Source organism: Lipotes vexillifer, unplaced genomic scaffold (genome assembly GCF_000442215.2).
Source record: "Lipotes vexillifer unplaced genomic scaffold, Lipotes_vexillifer_v1.1 scaffold205, whole genome shotgun sequence".
Lineage (NCBI taxonomy): Eukaryota > Metazoa > Chordata > Mammalia > Artiodactyla > Lipotidae > Lipotes > Lipotes vexillifer.
Genome location: NW_006781396.1, coordinates 1,264,952 through 1,285,837, shown reverse-complemented (window position 1 = coordinate 1,285,837; position 20,886 = coordinate 1,264,952). Strand labels below are relative to the sequence as shown.

The window sequence follows — 20,886 nt, the reverse complement described above, 5'->3', positions numbered from 1 at the left end:
CTGTGCTCCGCAACGGGAGAGGTCACAACAGTGAGAGGCCCGCGTACTGGGAGAAAAAAAAAAAAAAAATTGGGCCATGTCTTACTCATTTCTGTATCAATTTACATGGTCTTTCAAAATGCCTTGCACAAAGAAGGCATTCAAATAGTTTTAATATTGAATTAAATCAGAGGTGTACAAGTCCCTTAGACACTGCGATTTGGGGAGGGAACTTTACAAAACTTGCTTTTTTGTTTGTTTGTTTTTTAGGCTGCACCAAATGGCTTGCAGGATCTTAGTTCCTCGACCAGGGATTGAACCTGGGCCCATGGCAGTGAAAGTGCGGAGTCCTAACCACTGGACCACCAGGGAATTCCCAGTAATGATATTAGGATACTTTTTTCCTCCAGTTTTATTGAGATATAATTGACATACATCACACACACAAAAACTGATTCTATATCTTTTTTTTCCTCCCTTACACTCAAAATTCACTTCCACTGGAATTGAGATAGAAGATAACTGAGATCATCAATTAAAATTGAGATAAGAGAAACCTTCCAAGAGATCCTCTAGGAAAGCAAATCAATTTGGGGGCCTGCCTAGAGACACAGATTTTCCCTAGAGGGTTTTTTGTTCAATGTGAGTTCTACTCTACCCTGCCCTAATGAAAAGACCACACAAAAACAAACTTCCAATTCAAGTTGGGCTCCTCTGCTCACCAAAGGCCTTGCACAGACTAATAAATGGTACTAATATTGCAAAGGGCTCTGGATGCCTAGGCGAGCCTCAAAAATAGCCTGGGTTGCAGACTGAGAATTCCAAGTAGGGATCGAGGTGTGGTAATAACAAAAATTAAAAATAGCAAACATTTTTAATGTATGTTTTGATGATGTCAGTATGTGCCAAGCACTGATCTAAGCATTTTATGTATATTAATTTAATTCTAATAATCCTATGAAGTGTGTATTGTTATCATCCCTATTTTGCCCTGGTATTCACTAGATCTGCATTATGTCACTTTTGAAACTACCATCCTAATATGCCATCCTTCCTGCCTCCTATTATCCTGGAAAACATGAAGGAGGCACTGAGTTCCATAAAAACTAGATTGCTACTATCAATATCTACCATCCAAGTAATTCAATAATTATCAAACTAAAAGTCTGATACTTTTTCCTACAACAAATTCCTCTTGCAAGATATTAACTTACTATTTCAAAAAAGAAAGAATTTACACACTCCTTACAATAATAAGACCTCAAAGAAAAGGAATCAAAACTACCTGAACTTCCAGGGATTCTTCTAGGCATCTCTCAATTAAAACAAAGAAGTATTCCAGAAACATACCTGTTGGAGCCATCTTTCATATGGACTTTGGCGTAAAGAACATCCACCATGCCAGGATCATCATTCATGTATTCTATCCCTGCCATCTCTACTTCCAGGGGTTTGCCCCCAGAAATGTCACTGCAAAGGAAAAAACATTAGATTTTTTATAACTGTTTAAGTTAAGAGGGCTATTATATTTTGAAACATGGTTAATATACATAGTCAAATATTACAAAAATGAAGTTGTTGAGGGTTTTTTTAACTAACATGATTTAACCGTCCTTCTAATTTCAAAATTGATACATGTTTAATGAACACAAACTAGAACCACAAGTATTTCCAAAGTCACACTATATTTATGCCAATACCAGTTTATTAGCATGTCTAAGAAATGTCTCAGAAAAGGCCAAGTGATGACAGTTCTGATTGATGAAGACATTTACTACGTTGCCCATCTCTCCAGTTTTACCTTATTATTTCTACAAATTGCAGACAGTATTTCACTCATACAACAACAGTGAAGGTGCAAACTGGTATCACATTTCTAAGAGCAATTTGGCAATACTTATAAAAAGCCTTCAAGAATAGAAAAACTTTGCCCAAGCAATTCAATTTCTAGGAGCCAAACCCAAGGAAATAATTATAAATCCAGATACATATCCAACCACAGCCAATAAAGAGAAGTTCTTTCAGAAGAATTCCAACTGACAGATGTAGAGGTAATGATGGAACTAGAATATCACCATTTTGCAACTCCTGATGAAATATTTAATCAATTCCATTATTCGTGCAAAAGATGGGGATAAAAAATTTAATATATATACATATTTATATGCTTGTACATACATAAAATCTCTGAAAGGATATAATACAAGGAAACTGCTAAAATCTGTTGCCTTCAGAGAGGAGATCAGGGTGCTTGGTGGGATAACAGTAGGAAGGAAACTCTTCACTGCATATCCTTTGTACTTTAAAATTTTTGAACCATGTAAATGTATTATTCATTAAAAAGTTAAAATAAAAAAATATATGCAAAAGAAGCCAAACACAGAAAGTGTATATACTGCACATATATGCAAAAGAAGCCAAACGCAGAAGTGTATATACTGAATGATTCTAGTTATATGACATTAGAGAACAAGCACATTTAATCTGTGGTAAAAGAAATCAGAATAGCAGTTACTTTTGGGAGAAGTGAGTTTACTGGAAAAGAGTATGAAGTAATTTCCTAGGGTGATGGCAATGCTCTACATTTTGATTTGGGTGAAGTTACATGGGTGTACACATTTATCAAAATTCATCAACTACACTTAACATCTGTGCATTTTACTGTAAGTAAATTACACCTCAAGGAAAAAAAATACATATATGCAAACAAAAAAGCGTGGAAGTACATGCCCCAAAGTGTTAATAGTAATTATCTTCAGGTAATATTACAAGTTATATCTTGTTTATCTGCAATTTTTTTTTTTGGACACACTGCTCACCTTGCGGGATCTTAGTTCCCCGACAAGGGATTGAAACCGTGCTCTTGGCGGTGAAAGCGTGGAGTCCTAACGACTGGACAGCCAGTGAATTCCTGTTTATCCGCAATTTTTAGCTTTTCTAAAGTTAACATGTATTTCTTTTATGTTAAGTAAAACCCACCATCCTGCTTTCTTCCCAGGCCCCTTAAACAGACTTATGCTAAAGGCCTTGCTGTGACAACATGAAACCCAGCTAAAAATCAGCTCACCAAACAGCCTTCTCCAAGCCCCATGAGGCCAGGGACCCTATCCATCTTTTCTACTCCTATATCCCCAGCACCTGGGACAGTGCCTTATATAAAATGGGTACTCCAAAAATCTCTGATAAACATTGATTGGATGTACCACTATAAAGGGAGAAGATGTCCTGAACAATTTTGAGAATGTGGACACACGCCTATATTGTCATTGAATAAAATGTGGTACTGGCTCAAAGACAATAGACTGTTAGGATTAATCAAAAAATAATTCCAAATAAGGCCAAACAAAAAAGTTTTCTTGATATTTAACTGAGGCCCAGGGAGATCCTTTTATAGCCTAGGAATCCTAATGGTAAAAGATTCCCTTAAGGGCTTCCCTGGTGGCGCACTGGTTGAGAGTCCGCCTGCCGATGCAGGGGACACGAGTTCGTGCCCCGGTCTGGGAAGATCCCATATGCCGCGGAGCGGCTGGGCCCGTGAGCCATGGCCGCTGAGCCTGCACGTCCGGAGCCTGTGCTCCGTAACGGGAGGCCACAACAGTAAAAGGCCCACATACTGCAAAAAAAAAAAAAAAAAAGATTCCCTTAAAACACCAAGGCCATTATTGTTGCACAAGACCAGAATTTTTTAAGAAACTAAATAACTCAACTATTTTAGACAGGTACTTTAATGAGAAAAATTATGACCTTTATCATAAGTATCCCTATAACCACCTCCAATAAGTGGGATATTCCAAAACACAAGTCAAGCTCTGAATTATTATCTGATTGAAGTCTTTAGCTTCAATCAACAATACAAACTTCCCTGCTGGCGCAGTGGTTAAGAATCCGCCTGCCAATACAGGCGACATGGGTTCGAGCCGTTCCAGGAAGATCTCACATGCCGTGGAGCAACTAAGCCCATGTGCCACAACTACTGAGCCCATGTGCCACAACTACTGAAGCCCGTGCGCCTAGAGCCTGTGCTTTGCAACAAGAGAAGCCACTGCCATGAGAAGCCCGTGCACCGCAACCAAGAACAGCCCCCGTTTGCCACAACTAAAGAAAGCCTGTGCGCAGCAACGAAGACCCAATGCAGAAATAAATAAATAAACAGATAGATAGATAGCCAGCCAATACAGTATACCTCCATTTCTAGTTATAGCCAAAGAATTCAATATGAAAGACTGCCATTAAATCCTATCAAAGGGCAGTCAACAAAACTTTTGGGGAAAAAAAATTTAATACTAAATATACATTCCTCTATGTTTTTTCAGCTCTAACCTTGCATAGTTAGATCACCAGAAAGCACCATACCACTGGTTTAGTTTCCCACTAAAATGTTTTTACTGGGTTATATTTAATGTTACACTCTCAGTTTCCAGCGGTCAATACAAGAAAGAGCAACGTGAACAATGTTTTTATATCTTCTGCCAAACTCCTGTTGAAGACACAGCTCATCATCATCTGGGTTCTTTATGTTAAGATTTATACAACGTTTTCTTGGGTTGAGAAACGGATTCTCTCCTGAAAAATTATGTTCCTTTTTATCAGATAAGAATTGTAATAATTGGTGTTTTCCTTTCTGGAACTTAGTTCAAGTGTGTGTGTGTGTGTGTGTGTGTGTGTGTGTGTGTGGTGTGTGTGTGTGTGTGTGTGGTGTGTGTGTGTGTGTGTGTGTGTGTGTCCACACTGCACGTCTTCCGGGATCTTAGTTCCCCCACCAGGGATCAAACCTAGGGCCCCGGCAGTGAAAGCGCCAAGTCCTAACCACTGGACTGCCAAGAATTCCCATAGTTCAAGTATACTGATGCTTGAAGACACCACTAAATGTTAAAGTTCTAGTACAATTTTTATCTTACCTCTGTTTTTAGACAGAATTTTCTTCCCATTCTATCTTTATGGTTTCTAATCTGCCTGACTTTAACATTTCTTTTGTATATATGTCCTCACTCTAAACTACCTCAAACCACTGGAATTAGATGTGGCACCAAAAACAAAACAATGAAACAGATTCAAAGTCTGCCTTACAAGTAGAAACAAACTCTTTCAACCTATCCCTAGGATTTATCAAGAGGGAGAATTAAAGAGCGGGAGAGAATCCAATGGTTTGCTTGATAAATGCTCTTTGTCTTGGTGACCAAACTATTCCACCTTGGATACCACTGAGCACACTCTTCAATGGAGAGACATATGAGGCAATAATTAGGGACATTTGTCCATGGGTATTTTTCCTCTTCTCTCCTCATTCTTGTCCCTTTTTAACTGCTTATTTGGTTTTACTTCAGGCCTACTGGGAACACTTAGGTATGAGTAGAGTGTTATGGGAGCTAAAGAAGAGCTGCACATTTGTCAGACTATATACTCAGAGACATGGCACTGTTTGTGTTCGACATATCACAAAGAAAAGTCACAAGGGACACATTTAGTGCTTCAGCACATACTGAACATCGTGAATAATTCATTTGAAATCTACACAGCTACGTGAGCCTTTAGCCTAAGAATTGAAATGAAAGTTCTATTTCTGGTCAGGTGACATACCTTAAACTCAAATACCACCCCCAAATTTAAAACAAACATTCAACTACCCATTTCTTTAAAATATCTATGTATCACCACAATTTTAATTAAACGCCAATATAGCCACATTTAATACCTCAATTTAAAAAGCCATTAAATTAAGCTACAGCATGTTATATAGTAGACTATTCATTTCCAATGTTTTCCACCTTTATATTTTAATTTGCGATCTTTACATCATAAAAGGTTCAGGTTAGAAATGCAATTATTTATTGACATTTTTTTTCTAAGCATACCAAGTACAAAGACTGAGATGGAAGATCAAGAATAAGGAAGAAGGGGTGGGATAGGGAGGGTGGGAGGGAGGGAGGGAGAGGGAAGAGATATGGGAACATATGTATATGTATAACTGATTCACTTTGTTATAAAGCAGAAACTAACACACCATTGTAAAGCAATTATACTCCAATAAAGATGTAAAAAAAAAAGGAATAAGAAAGAAAAAGAAGTTAGGTGATACATTTTACATCAGGGCTTTATTATAAGTATCTTTTTTTTTTTATTTTTTTTATTTTTTTAACATCTTTATTGGGGTATAATTGCTTTACAATGGTGTGTTAGTTTCTGCTTTATAACAGAGTGAGTCAGTTATACATATATATATGTTCCCATATCTCTTCCCTCTTTGTCTCCCTCCCTCCCACCCTCCCTATCCCACCCCTCCAGACAGCCACAAAGAACCGAGCCGGTTTCCCTGTGCCATGCGGCTGCTTCCCACTGGCTATCTACCTTACGTTTGTTAGTATATATATGTCCATGTCTCTCTCTCGCCCTAACACACCTCACCCTTCCCCCTCCCCATATCCTCAAGTCTGTTCTCCAGTAGGTCTCTGTCTTTATTCCTGTTTTACCCCTAGGTTCTTCATAACATTTTTTTTTCTTAAATTCCATATATATGTGTTAGCATACGGTATTTGTCCTTCTCTTTCTGACTTACTTCACTCCGTATGACAGACTCTAGATCTATCCACCTCATTACAAATAGCTCAATTTCGTTTCTTTTTATGGCTGAGTAATATTCCATTGTATATATGTGCCACATCTTCTTTATCCATTCATCCGACGGCGGGCACTTAGGTTGTTTCCATCTCCGGGCTATTGTAAATAGAGCTGCAATGAACATTTTGGTACATGGTACATACTTTATTATAAGTATCCTTTTTTTTTTTTTTTAGGAGACTTTTCTTCCTTTTAGGAAAACAGGGCACTTCTGGACAATACAAACAACCAATTCTGATTCTCACCCCCCTAGCCAATCAGGTAGATTAATTTTGCACTATATACTTTTAAAACAAGTGTGTATAACAGAGGGAAGGTGAGAGAAGAAGGCTGGGGAGGCCTGCTTTACTTGCTGGTTTCAAACCTTTCCAGCTTTTTGAAAAGAGCAACTTAAAAAAATTTTTGCCTGCATTGCAGATTTTTGGCAGGGTAACGTGTCCTATTTCAAAAGCTTTGCTGAATCTGAAAAACTACAATTACTGTTTTCATCCTGTCATGTCAAAAATTCTTAGGAACTATTAAGGCTGCTCTTCATTCCCTATGCACACCAACTCTGACACGCTTAAAGGGTTCAGATTTGGCATTTAGTCACAAAAGACACCAAGAGACATAAAAGGGAGGAACTCAACTAAATCCTCACATAGCTCAGGATAAGGCTTCAGTGATTAAAATCCTGTGACCTGATTTTCATAAGGTAAAAAACCAAATACTTCTCTGAACAAATATTTTATCCGCCTTTAATTTTTTTGTTAGCAGGATTATCCTAATGGCAGCCAAAAAATGCAGCTGCTTTCAGTTTTGTTTAGCAAAAAGTAATCTGGGAAGTTAAAGTATCAGAAGTGCTTTTTAAACAAGGTAAAATTGCTCTGCTTTGTAAGGTAAAGCATAAAATTTTATTTTATGCAAGGAAAACTGTAAATATCTAATTACAAACACCAAATTATTTTGAATTTTAGGTAAGACAGAGAGAAAATAGTTGCCCATCACTATGCAAAGAACAAGACAAAGAAGTATTCTTTGCTGTTTGAAATTCAGAAAGAACAGGCAGCTGCAAACACAATCAGCTTATGATTTTGCTCAAGAAAAATATTCTGTCTTCAAAACAATTAATGGAAAAAAGAGAACTGGCCCACAAATAAGTCTTTGTATTACAGTTTCATATACAACATAACTTGAGAAAAAATTTAAATCCTTTTACATTTTTTTACCCAATGAACCAGGTAACCCACTTCTACAAGGCCATGTCAGAATAGTATAGGACCTGTATTTTACAACTGAATAAAAATAAAACTATTCAAGTCAGTTAATTTTCAAGTTCCTCTTGGTTTGCTTCAATCTTAAGTAAAAGGAGCAAAGGAAGGGGGGGCTCAGAAGAGATGATCCTTTGAAACAGAGCTGTTAGGTCAGATGTATATGCAAATTAAAATCTTACAGTAAAAAGAATAACAACTCTGTCGTCAGAACAGCAATGTTTTCCCTGAGCCAAAACCGACTGCTTGGACAGTTTTTGGTATCCTTACTGACTCAAACAAAACTACCTTTTTAGAAAATTAAAGACTGCATTTCTGAAATACAGTGAAGACTCTCCTACGGAATCATGTTACAATGTTTGAGTTACTATGGTAAGCACAATAAGGGCCCTCCAAAGATGCCCATGTTCTATTCTTTGGAATTTGTAAATATACTACCTTACATGGCAAAGAAGGTTTTGCAGATGTGATTAAGGCTAAAGAGTTTAAGGTGGGGAGATTACTCTGGATTATCTGGGTGGGCTCAATTAAATCACACACATCCTTAAAAGCAAAGAACCTGTCCCTGCTGTGGCCAGAGAGAGAGATATGTAACAGATTGAGGGTCAAACAGATGCAACATTGTTAGTTTTGAAGATGGAGGAAGGAGGCTACTAGCCAAGTACTGTGGGTGGCCTCTAAATCAGGACTTTAAAGACAAGGAAATAGATTCTTCCCTAGAGCCTCCAGAAAGGAACACAACCCTGCCAGTAACTTGATTTTAGCCCAGTGAAACCCCTATCAGATTTCTGCCCCACAGAAATGTAAGATTATAAATTTGTGTTATTTTAAGCCACCAAGGTTGTAGTAATGTGTTACAGCAGCACAGAAAACTAATACAGTAGCCTATACTCTTCTATAGATAATGAAGAGAATTTCCTTTTTGAGAAAAGAATGGGATGTCCTGGTTAAAGAACAAAATTTGCCAACTGAACTGGTAAAATTTAAGGTAGAGCCTTTCCACACAAATCTGTAAATATATGCTTTAAATCCATTTTAAACCTTTTAGACAATAATCCAATGTTAAGTGTTACAAATGGGTGAGAAAACAAATTTTGTTCCCATGTCACCCAGCTCCCTAGTCCAAAAACAAGTCTGTGATACCAGAAAGAAGCCAGTACAGGGTGACCACCCTTCCCCACTCCTGTGGATTACTCACTCAATGAATTCCTCTTTACACTGCTGTAGCATCTCACATGTCTGCTGGATCTCATGCTCACTCAAAAGCACCAACATCCCAATAGTTAGGTGAAGCTTTTTAGGATTCTGGAAAATGGTGCTATCAACCCCGTGATCCTATTATCAAAGGGAGAAAAACAAGAAACTCAGCCCATACAAAAGTACATGGTAGGAACTGTAAGGCCAACTGGCCGAGGCAGGGGAACGCAATCAGACTCACAGGTTGAAACTGACCTGGAGACTTTCCGGACCACCCAGTTCCAGGAACTGACCCGGGGACTTTCCACCCGGCCCGGCCCTCCCGCCTTTAGAGGGCCGGGACTAACGGTCCCCCACGATACCCGAAAAGACCACCAAATAAGGAATACCCTGCGCCCTCCCGGATTCACCATACCCCTTTCCCTTCTTCCCCTATAAATTCTGCCCAAACCCTTGCCCGGGCGCGACTTCTCTGGCCCCTTTCTCTCAGACCAGTGAACCTCGCCCTGGAGCGTTCCCAAATAAAGCTTGTTTAAGCTCTCCCCCGTTTCTTGGTGCCGTTCCTTACAGGAACAGAATTGAGTGCAGAGAAATAAACCCACACATTCATGACCAACTGATTTTCAACCAGGCTTCCAGGACAATTTAATGAGGAAAGAAGAGTCTCTTCAACAAATGATTTTGGGACAACTGAATATCTACATGCAAGAGAATGATGTGAACCCATACCGTATACTATACACAAAACCTATGTCAAAATGGATCAATGATATAAGAGTTAAAACCATAAAATCATAAAATTCTTAGAAGAAAAAGAGAGGAAAATCTCGATGACCTTGGATTTGGCAATGGATTCTTAGATATGACACCAATAGTATGGTAACAAAAGAAAAATCAGATTAGACTTCAAACTTTAAAACTTTTGTGTATCAAAGGACTACCAAGAAAGTGAAAAAGACACCATCACAACACTGTTAATCAACTATACTCCAATAGAAAGTAAAAAGTTAAAAAAAAAAAATGAAAAAGACAACCTACAGAATGGGAGAAATATTTGCAAACCATACATCTGACAAGGGTCATATTGTACCCATAATATATAAAGAGCATGTACAAAGCTCAACAACTAAAAGACAGCTCGATTTAAAGAAAGAAAAAGGGACTTCTCTGGTGGTGCAGTGGTTAAGAATCCACCTGCCAACGCAGGGCACACGGGTTCGAGCCCTGGTCCGGGAAGATCCCACATGCCACAGAGCAACTAAGCCCATGTGCCACAACTACTGAGCCTGTGCTCTAGAGCCCGTGAGCCACAACTACTCAGCCCACATGCCGCAACTACTGAAGCCTGCATGCCTAGAGCCCGAGCTCTGAAACAAGAGAAGCTACCACAATGAAAAGCCCACGCACAACGAAGACCCCGCTCACCACAATTAGAGAAAGCTTGCACGCAGCAACATAGACTCATCAACAAAGACCCAACACAGCCAAAAATTAATTAATTAATTTTTTTTTTTTAAAAGAGAAAAAGAAAAAGGACTTGAGTAGATATTTCTCCAAAGAAGAAACACAAATGGCCAACAGGCAGATGACGATGTTCAACTTCTTCAGTCATTAAGAGAAATGCAAATCAAAGCCACAATGAGGTACCATTTCACACCGATCAGGCTGCCTATAATCAAAAAAGTGGAAAACAAGTGCTGGCAAGGATGTGCTTCATGGGTATGGGATTCCCCTTTGAGGTGATGAAAACATGTGGAATGATACAGAGTTGGTACTTACACAACACTGCTAATGCACAAAAGTCTACTGAATCATTCATTTTAAAATGGTTAATTTTATGTTAGGCGAATTTCACTTCAAGAAATATTTTTTAAAAAAATGAACTGGTAGCCTGACAAAATGTTATGCCCAGGAAAAACAGAATGCTACCTAATTACAGGTTCTAAGAATAGCTTCTGTTCCTCATCAGCTTTATTAGTTCCAGAGCAACTGGGCCTCTTATAGGCTTCCCCAAAGATAATATACTCTTTATAAAAAAGTTTCTATCTTAGCAGACACTGCAGTATTTTCAGGTAAAATATTTTGTGTAAGAACAAACTGCCCCAGGCTTCCCTGGTGGGGCAGTGGTTGAGAATCCACCTGCCAATGCAGGGGACATGGGTTCAAGCCCTGGTCCGGGAAGATCCCACATGCCACGGAGCAACTAAGCCCGTGCACCACAACTACTTAGCCTGCCCTCTAGAGCCCGCACGCCTAGAACCTGTGCTCTGCAATGAGAAGCCACCACAATGAGAAGCCAGAGCACCTCAATGAAGAGTAGCCCCCTCTCGCCACAACTAGACAAAGCCCGCGTGCAGCAATGCAGAAAGAGAGAGAGAGAGAGAGAGAGAAAGAGAGAGAAAAAGAGAAAGAAAGAAAGAAAGAGAGAAAGAGAGAGAGAAAGAAAGAAACTAACTTATTAAAAAAAGAATTAACTGTCCCAAGCAAAGATGAGTGAAAAATGAATTTGGAGAGGTATCCAGACACTGGAGTAGCCACATCAAATATGGTCATCCTTTTCTAGCATAATCATTCCTTGCACTTTAAAACTTGTCTCCCCCACTTTTAAACTGACAAGAAATTCACTTAGCACACAATTAACCATTTTAGAGTATACAAAATTTAATGGTATTTAGTGTATTCACAATTTTGTACAACCACCATCTCTCTTTAGTTTGAAAACTTTTTCAGCACCCCATAAAAACACTTCATACTTATTAAATAATCACTCCCTATTTCCCATTGCTCATCCCCTGGTAACCTCTAGTTTGCTTTCTGTCTCTTCGGATTTGCCTACAATGGATATGGCAAATAAAAGGAATCATACTATATATGACCTTTGTGTCTGGCTTCTTTCACTTAGCATGTTCTCAAACTTCATTCAAGTTGCAGCATATATCAGTACTTCATCCTTTTTCATGGCTCAATAATATTCCACTGTATGCATATAACACAGTTTGTTTATCCATTTATCCCTTGATGGTCATTTGGATTGATTCCATCTTTTGGCTATTATTAATAATGCAGCTTTAAAAAACATCTGTGTCAACATCCATGTTGACGTATGTTTTCAACTCTTTTGGATATATACTAAGGTGTGGAATTGCTGGGTCCTATGATGACTCTATGTTTAACTTACTGAGGAAGCACCAAACTGTTTTCCACAGGAAATGAACCATTTTACATTCCAAGCAGCAATGTACAAGGGTTCCTATTTCTCTACACTTTCACCAACACTTAATATTTTCCTTTTTAAATTTTACTGTAGTCATCCTAGTAGGTGTAAAGTGATATCACATTGTGGTTTTGATTTGCTTCTCACTGTTGACCAATGATGCTGAACATCTTTTCATGTCCCTGTTGGACATTTGTACATCCCCTTTGGAGAAATGTCTATTTAAATCCTTTGCCCATTTTCTGTCTTTTTACTGTTGAGTTATAAGGATTCTTTATATATTCTGATAGTAGTCCCATATCAGATCATGAATCCCTTTTGAAGATAATTAGGTCTCAAATTTCATTAAACTCATTTTTCAAATGAAGACAAGAAAAAAAAAGTTGTGAACCTTATCCTCCAACAGGAGCAAAGCAGGAATTCTTCTATCTCTGAATTACAAGTTCTTATCCCATAATCTGATCCCTGGACTAATAAACCACCCCAAAAGCAGAAAAATGTATTTATCAAATGCAGATAGCTTATATCCTGCTCTTGGTTTGCCTAAGACTGCCTGATTTTTGCCTTGGCAAGAGGAATTAATAGATTATTCATTTTCTAAGTGTTAATGGAGCTTGAGCTATTTTTACATCTGATGAAGAGTTTTATAATTCTACACATCAACCCAAACTGCCTCATTTAATGAAAGTGATTTTAAGGAACAATCAACTTTAAATGTGTCAAGGAAGGCTACGTGCAATACTTATCATCCCAGCTGCTGTAACCCATGGCGGAATCTGTCACTTTAGAAAGGCATGCAAAGCCCCACAAATGATTCCAATATGCACAACCCCACCCCAAACTACAGTTGAGAATTGCTCCCCTAATAATAAGAGCTAATATTTCTTGAGCCTTACTCTGCCCCAGGCATTTCTTATGAACTTTATATACACAAACACCCTACGAGCAAAGTACTGGGCTGGCCAAAAAGTTTTTCCGTAAGATCTTACGGAAAAAAGCAAATGAACTTTTTGGCCAACCCAATAGTATTATCCCCATTTTACAGATGAGGAAACTGAGGCACAGAGAAATAAAGCCACTTTCCCAAAGTAACACTGTTAGGAAGGGATGAAGTTAAAATTCAAACCCAGGTAGTCAGGCCCCAAAGCCTACACTTTTGATCAATATTACTCTGCCTCTCTAGTAATAGTTGCCCAAAGGACTCTGGAACAATGAGGCCATCACCCAGAGGCAAGGCATTATACATTTCAACAAAACTCACACAATAGTCTGATCACCAGACTAGTCCTGAAAATAAGGCAAATATCACAATTCCATGAAAAGTAGTTTTAATCCTTGTCTTTTCTGAGATACGAGCATCAGAAGCATAAGCATAACCATAAAGAAGAAAAAAAGGATTAACTGAAGTTGATCAAAGTTAAAAACTTGTGCTTCAAAAGATACATTAAGAAAGTGAGAAGAAAAGCCACAGGGAAAAAATTATTCGGGAGATAAATATTTGCAAATCATATATCTGATAAATATAAACATTTTTAAATTTTTAAAAATTCAATAATAAAATGATACACAATCCAATTTAAAAATGAGCAGAGTATCTGAACAGACATTTCACCAAAGAAGTTATACTAATGGCTAATAAACATATGAAAAGGTGTTGAACATCATTAGTCTTTTAGGAAATGCAAATCAACACCAAAATGAGACATCACTTCATGCTCACTAGAATGACTATAATCAAAAAGACAGACAATAACAAGCACTGGTGAGGATATGGAGAAACTGAACTGCTGAATACATTGCTGGGAGGAATGGAAAATGGTGCAGTCCCTTTGGAAAACAGTTTGGCAGTTCCTCAAAAAGTTAAACGTGAATTTTCAGTACAACCCAGACGTTTCATTCCTAGGACTCTACTCAAGAGAAATGAAGATGTAGGTCCACATAAAAACTTGTAAGTGAATGTCACAACAGTATTATTTATAGGAACCGAAAAGTGGAAGTAATCCAAATATCAACTAGTGAAGGGATAAACAAAATTTAGTATAGTCATACAACGAAATACTACTAGGCAACATACACATGTAATAATATGAATTAACTACAAAAACAATAAGTAAAAGAAGCCAGATGCAAAAACTACATATTATATGATTCCATTTATGTGAAATATTCAGAAGAGGCAGATCTGTAGAGACTGAAAGCCAGAAGGTTGCCTGGGGTTAGGGCTGGGACTGCAAATAGGCATAAGGGACATTTCTGGAGTGACAGAAATGTTCTAGAAATACAATTAGATTATGGTTATGACTGCACAACTCCGTAAATTTACTAAAAATGATTGAACTGTACACTTGAAATGGGTGGGTTTTTTGGTATGTAAACTGTACCTCAATAAAGCTGTTAAATATAAAAATGTGTATGCCGGGCTTCCCTGGTGGCGCAGGGGTTGAGAGTCTGCCTGCCGATTCAGGGGATGCGGGTTCGAGCCCCGGTCCGGGAAGATCCCACATGCCGTGGAGTGGCTGGGCCTGTGAGCCATGGCCACTGAGCCTGCACGTCCGGAGCCTGTGCTCCGCAACGGGAGAGGCCACAACAATGAGAGGCCCACGTACCGCAAAAAAAAAAAAAAAAAGTTGTATGCCTTTTCTTTTTAAGGGCATCTTAGCAATCCTGAAACAAGTTTTCACCTATAACTCAACCTGCTGAGAGCTATCCTCATGCAATAGTTTACTTGACCTCTGATCAACACTTATTTGACCTTTTGTATTTGATGACTTCCCAAAGGTCTTTCAACATATAATGTTAAAAACACCATGTACACACAGAAATCTTTGTGGATGGCAAAGCTGTTATCTCAAACCACTGAGGCAAATATGATTTTTGTTAATAAATGATACTGGGGCAACTGGACAGCCATTTGGAAAAAGAATAAAATTATATTCATTCATTACACCACACACAAGAATAAACTCCAAATTAAAGACTGAAACGTAAAAAAACAAACTATACAAGAAAACAAGATGGGTAAATTCCTCTTTAACCTGGATGTAGAAAAAGGCTGTCAAACTAAGACTAGCGATCCAGATGCAATAAGACCAATAAATTTGATTACTTAAAAAGAGAAAACTTTTACATGGCAAAAAATATAAGCAAAGTTAAAAGACAATACACTAGAAGAAAATACTTGCAACATATATCACAGATAAAGGGTTAATATCTCTAATATATAAAGAACTTTTAAAAATCAAAGGAAAATGACTAAAAATGCTACTGAGCAATAGACAAAAGACATAAAGAGACACTTCACAAAAATAAAAATGACTCAAACATGGGAAGATGTACATGGTTATTACATTAAAAAAATTCCAATTCTCAGGAAATATATATTGAGGTGTTAGGGGTAAAGGGTCATGACATATGCAATGCACTTTAAAGTAGTTCAGAAAGGATGAAAAAAGAAAGAGAGAATGATAAAACAAAATATTAACAAGTGAATCTGAGTAGAGTACTATCCTTAGTCTTATAACTTTTCTGTGAGTTTAAAATTATTAGTATCCTACTGTTACTATAACAAATTACCACAAACTTAGTGGTTTAAACCAACATAAATTTATTATCTTACTATCTAGAAAAAAGAAGCTCTAGAACTTTTCTTCCCTTACCTTTTTCTTTGGGAGCCTACCACTTCAGTCAACTTGAGTTCCCTGGCCACAAAAATAGTAAATACTTGGAAACAAAACAGAGAGAACACAAAAGAGCAAGGAAAGGAACACATGGGATACCTAAAGGCAACATAAACTGAAGTCTTTGGGGGAATTGTCAGTCATAAGAGCTCAGACAGGCTTTAACTGTATTGTAGATTATATATATAATGCATATGAAACCCTACTGGACAGTCTTTTAATAAATGGAGAAACACCCTAAATTTTACCCTGCCTAGGAATGCCATCTACCAAGAAAAGTTTTTCTCTTACTGAACTATCTAAATTTAATGTGGAACCAAACAATCTTCAAGGCAATGGCATAGATCTCTAGAGCCACTATTTTTCTTTGCTTGGAATATATCATATTTCTACCTGCAAGCTTCTTCACTGTAATGAACACAGGCCAACAACAAATTCTTTTCTCCAGGGATTTAATTACACTGGGCCCTGCTCCAAGTTCACCATTACTCGGAGCCAGAACTATTTTACTTTGTTAGGTTGGCCACCCAGGCTGGCGCCTGAAAATTCTGACGGTGGTGACCTTCCACCCAGCAAGCAGAAGCAAAGGGTGAAGTAACAAGAATTCCCTAGGGTGGTTCTATCTAGATTGGGGGGTTGGGTTCTTTATGGCTAAGTCATATCTATGAGCCTCAGTTTCTTTATTTGTTAAATAAGACCTCATCTAAGGAAAAAATGCATGCAAAAGCTACCTCCACAGAAAGCTTATGTGCAGGCCTAAGCCCCAGTTCAGAGTTCAAAGTCGAGTTCTAACTCAGCAGTCCTAGGTGCAAGACCTTAACCCTCTCATTCAAACTGCAGCTCCATGATTTATCAGCAGTCACCACATGATCACAGTGCCTTCACTGATTTCACTTTTAATCCAGCTCTCGGGGTCCACGGGGGCAGAACTGCTGGCAGTGCTATCAGAATGAACAATTAAGAAGGAATAGTGAAATCTAAAAATGTCATGCTTGGGGAAAAGGCCAGTAGAGAGAAGTATGGATTAGCCCACTTCTTTTTCCTTAAAGCCCCAGTAAGAACTCAAACCATTCTGTCCACACAGTTGGGATATAACATAGGTACATCTGCCAGAGCTATCAGCTGGCAGAAGTGAAGCCTCTCTTCAGACTCAGAACCCAAAGGTCATGCTCCATTACATGAGAGTTAAGAAAAGAATGCCTATGAATCTGATCCAAATGTGTAGCACCCAGAACATATATAATGTACAGCACTTGGCCTTGACAGTACGTGCTGAGAGCCAGAAACAAAAAAAATAATCCTCAAATTATATTCACAGATATCATCTTCCAGGAATTCCAGGCATAACAAAGGTTTGGGATTTAGCTACAAAAGGCTTCTAACCTGGAATACAGAGTTTAGGGTCCTAATTCCAACTCTGCTATAAACCAGCTATGATCAGGCAAACCATCTCACTTCTTTAGACCTTGGTTTCCTTCTCTGTAAGATGAGGGAGATGGCCCAGTTTACCTCTAACTCAAAGGTCCTATAGATTTTTTACATGCTCTCACAAAACCTATAAATAAGTACGAAACAGGTATTTGTGAGGGGTCTACCAATTCACTTCCTGATATTCTATGCAAAGAAAGAGAAGAAATAAGTACGGAAGCCTTCCCCTACGCTCATTATATCTTCTTTCTTTTTTATGGCCAAATCCCAGACAATCACTCCTGGGTGGGTGATATATACCTACCTCATTCACATAGAAAAGTTATTCATATAAGACTGGTGAAAAGAGCATTTGGCTTTGCAACCAGATGGGCCTGGTTTCAAATTCTATTTCTGCTACCTATCCATAGTATTACTTGAGGTGAGTTACTCACTGCTCTGAAAATCAATTTCATCATCTCTAAAACACACATTTCCTTCCCAGGGTTGTTCCGAAGCCTCTGGCACATAGTAGTATGGAATAAATACAGGCTTTCCCCCTTCTTGCTTTTTATATGACTAGGCTACACTCTAAACAAATGCCATCTTTACTCTTCCTTTTAAAGCACCCTCAAGAGCTAATTAGGCTCTGCTGAGTCATTTCTATCCTTTAAGACTGTTCACAGATGCTGACTTTGATTTGAGAATCTCTGTATGTTATTAATCAAATAATTGTTATGCTGAATAAGCTTCAGAAAACAGGGTTTTGACTCTTCTATCTTATAAATTCTATCCAGCCATAATTACAGGAAAGTGGAGAGGTTCTTAAAAACAAAGGACAAATATTCAAGGATCAGCTTTTACAGTGACCAGAAAAAATGAGTGTTCTCACGCATGGTCTAAATATCCTTACCCACCTGAAAAGGAGCAAAAAGCATCTCCCCTTAACTAAAGGATACAACTCTCTTATGTTGATAAGCACAATGAATAGTTAAACATACTTTTCTAAAAACTTAACTATTCCTCTATAAGTTACTTGTAAGCACTAGCTGGCAATCCATCTACCAACCTACATTTATTCCCAAAGACAGACAATGATCACTTAAACATTAGTGATGACTTAATGGTACACCTCCTATTCAAGTCAGACCCTCAGCTCCTTCTTGATGCTACACTTACCCTCATCTCCTATATGGTAATCCGTGCTATTATTACAAGAGCAAACACAATACTAACTATGCACCATGCTCTGCTCTAAACACCTTAAATTTATTAACTCATTTACTCTTCACATCAACACTAAAGGTAGGTACCATTATTATCCCCACTTTAGAGAGATCTCTAAAATATCTCTGGAACATATCCCCTCCTGAATATGCCACAGGCCTTTGTCCTTTTTTTTTAAATTTATTTTTGGCTGCATTGGGTCTCTGTTGCTGTGCGCGGACTTTCTCTAGTTGTGGAGAGCAGGGGCTACTCTTTGTTGCAGTGCACGGGCTTCTCACTGAAGTGGCTTCTCTTGCTGTGGAGCATGGGCTCTAGGAGCGCAGGCTTCAGTAGTTGCAGCATGTGGTCTCAGTGGTTGTGGCTCGCGGGCTCTAGAAGCACAGGCTCAGTAGTTGTGGCGCATAGGCTTAGTTGCCCCGTGGCATGTGGGATCTTCCTGGAGCAGAGATCGAACCCATGTCCCCTGCATTGGCAGGCAGATTCTTAACCACTGCACCGCCAGGGAAGCCCTTAGTCTTTTTTTAATAGACGGTATCAATAGTCTCTAACTGGTAGCTGCCTCTCGTACCCCACTCCTTAACTCTCAATCCATCCTCCACACTGCCTTCAGAGGCAACTACAATGCTAAGTTAATCACATTAGTCCCTACTTAAAATCTTTGCCGGTTCCTGACTATAAAATACATTCAAAATCCTTAATCCACACATGACCTTTCACAACCTGGATACCATTCACCTTTCCACTCTTGACTCCTACCTCTTCCCCACCCTACTCACTTTCCAGGTTGCAGTCTTAACATACTGCTAACTCTTCCCTGAACACAGCAGACTAGAACACCTCCATACCTTGCAAGTGCCAGTTCCTCTGCCCAGAATGCTCATCCCCCTTTGCCAGAACTCTTGTTCTTCTTTCAAGACTCAATTCAAGTGTCACCTCCCTTAATAAGCCTTCTCCAACCACTGGAGAATCTCTCCTCTGTGCACCCACTGCACTCCCTCTAATAGCACTTAACTCACAGTACTCTTAACTATTTCTATAAGAACACTGTTTCCCCCCAGTAGAGTATGGGATCCATAGGGTAGAGTCCATTGTTAGCACAAAATATATAGCCTGGACAATGGTAGACATTTAAAAAATAGTGAATGGGGCTTCCCTGGTGGCGCAGTGGTTGAGGGTCCGCCTGCCGATGCAGGGGACACGGGGGACACGGGTTCGTGCCCCGGTCCGGGAAGATCCCACATGCCGTGGAGCGGCTGGGCCTGTGAGCCATGGCCGCTGAGCCTGCACGTCTGGAGCCTGTGCTCCGCAATGGGAGAGGCCACAACAGTGAGAGGCCCGCGTACCGCAAAAAAAAAAAAAAAATAGTGAATGAATGAATAAAAGATAAACACTTATTCACAACAATCATCTCTATCCAAATGGTACACTATATGAATCTTGTAACATCTCCTTTTCTTACTTTCTCACCTAACATTAGAACTCAGGAGTTCACAACTTTTATTACAACCAAAGACGACTACAGGCACACATTGTTTAATTGTGCTTCGCAGATATTATGTTTTTTACAAATTGAAGTTTTGTGGCAACTCTGAGTGGAGCAAGTCTACTGCTGCCATTTTTCCAACAGCATTATTTTAAATTAAGGTATATACATTTTTTAGACACAATAGTATTGCACACTTAATAGACTATAGTAAAGTGTAAACATAACTTTCATATGCACTGGGAAACCAAAAAATTCATATGTCTCACTTTATTGCAGTGGTCCGGAACCAAATGCGCAATATCTCCAAGGTATGCCTGTATCCGTCTTCATTCTAAGTTAGTTCACAAGATAATTACAAATCCTACAACTCCCCTTACACATGAAAAATCCTAAATTATCCACTGAAGATTTTATATATAAATTTTCTTCTTCAGTGAATAATACTAAATGGAAAAAAATAATCCTAACTTGGGGTGAGGGGATGGACCACAAATCCATTAGCCATTTCTGCCCAGTGTCAGCCTTCACACCACAGTATGAGCAGGACGATGTAGTTTTTATTCTATAACCTGTTCAGGTTCTCCAGGCAGCCTGAGAAATCCCCTGTTGCTTCAGACAGATCTACAAAGCCTTCAGAATGCTCCACCAAACACAGTTTTGAATTACTATTTTTCATTACTGATGTGCTTTTCTACTGGACCCTGCTGTGAGATAAATTGGAATTATATTAGCATTACTAGCTATAGATAGATTGAGAGATATACAGGGTTTTAACATACTTCTTGAACTTACAGACAGTGAGACATCTTTGAATCTTAATGCAAGAGAGGAAAG

At 38.7% G+C, this 20,886-nt stretch overlaps 1 protein-coding gene and 1 non-coding gene across 2 annotated transcripts in view; both read right to left on the bottom strand.

Annotated features, from left to right (window-relative positions):
• The window catches only part of ASCC1 (activating signal cointegrator 1 complex subunit 1), a 98,707-nt gene that overhangs the window by 43,085 nt on the left and 34,736 nt on the right, over window positions 1-20,886 (bottom strand). Inside the window, exons 6-7 of the mRNA XM_007454681.1 lie at window positions 9,043-9,179; window positions 1,330-1,449 (exon numbers count right to left, since the gene is read on the bottom strand). Coding sequence (XP_007454743.1) covers window positions 1,330-1,449; window positions 9,043-9,179 — 257 coding nt within the window. The remainder of the gene's footprint in view (window positions 1-1,329; window positions 1,450-9,042; window positions 9,180-20,886) is intronic.
• TRNAE-UUC (transfer RNA glutamic acid (anticodon UUC)) lies at window positions 279-351 on the bottom strand. The gene has a single exon. It is a non-coding gene; the product is annotated as a tRNA-Glu (tRNA).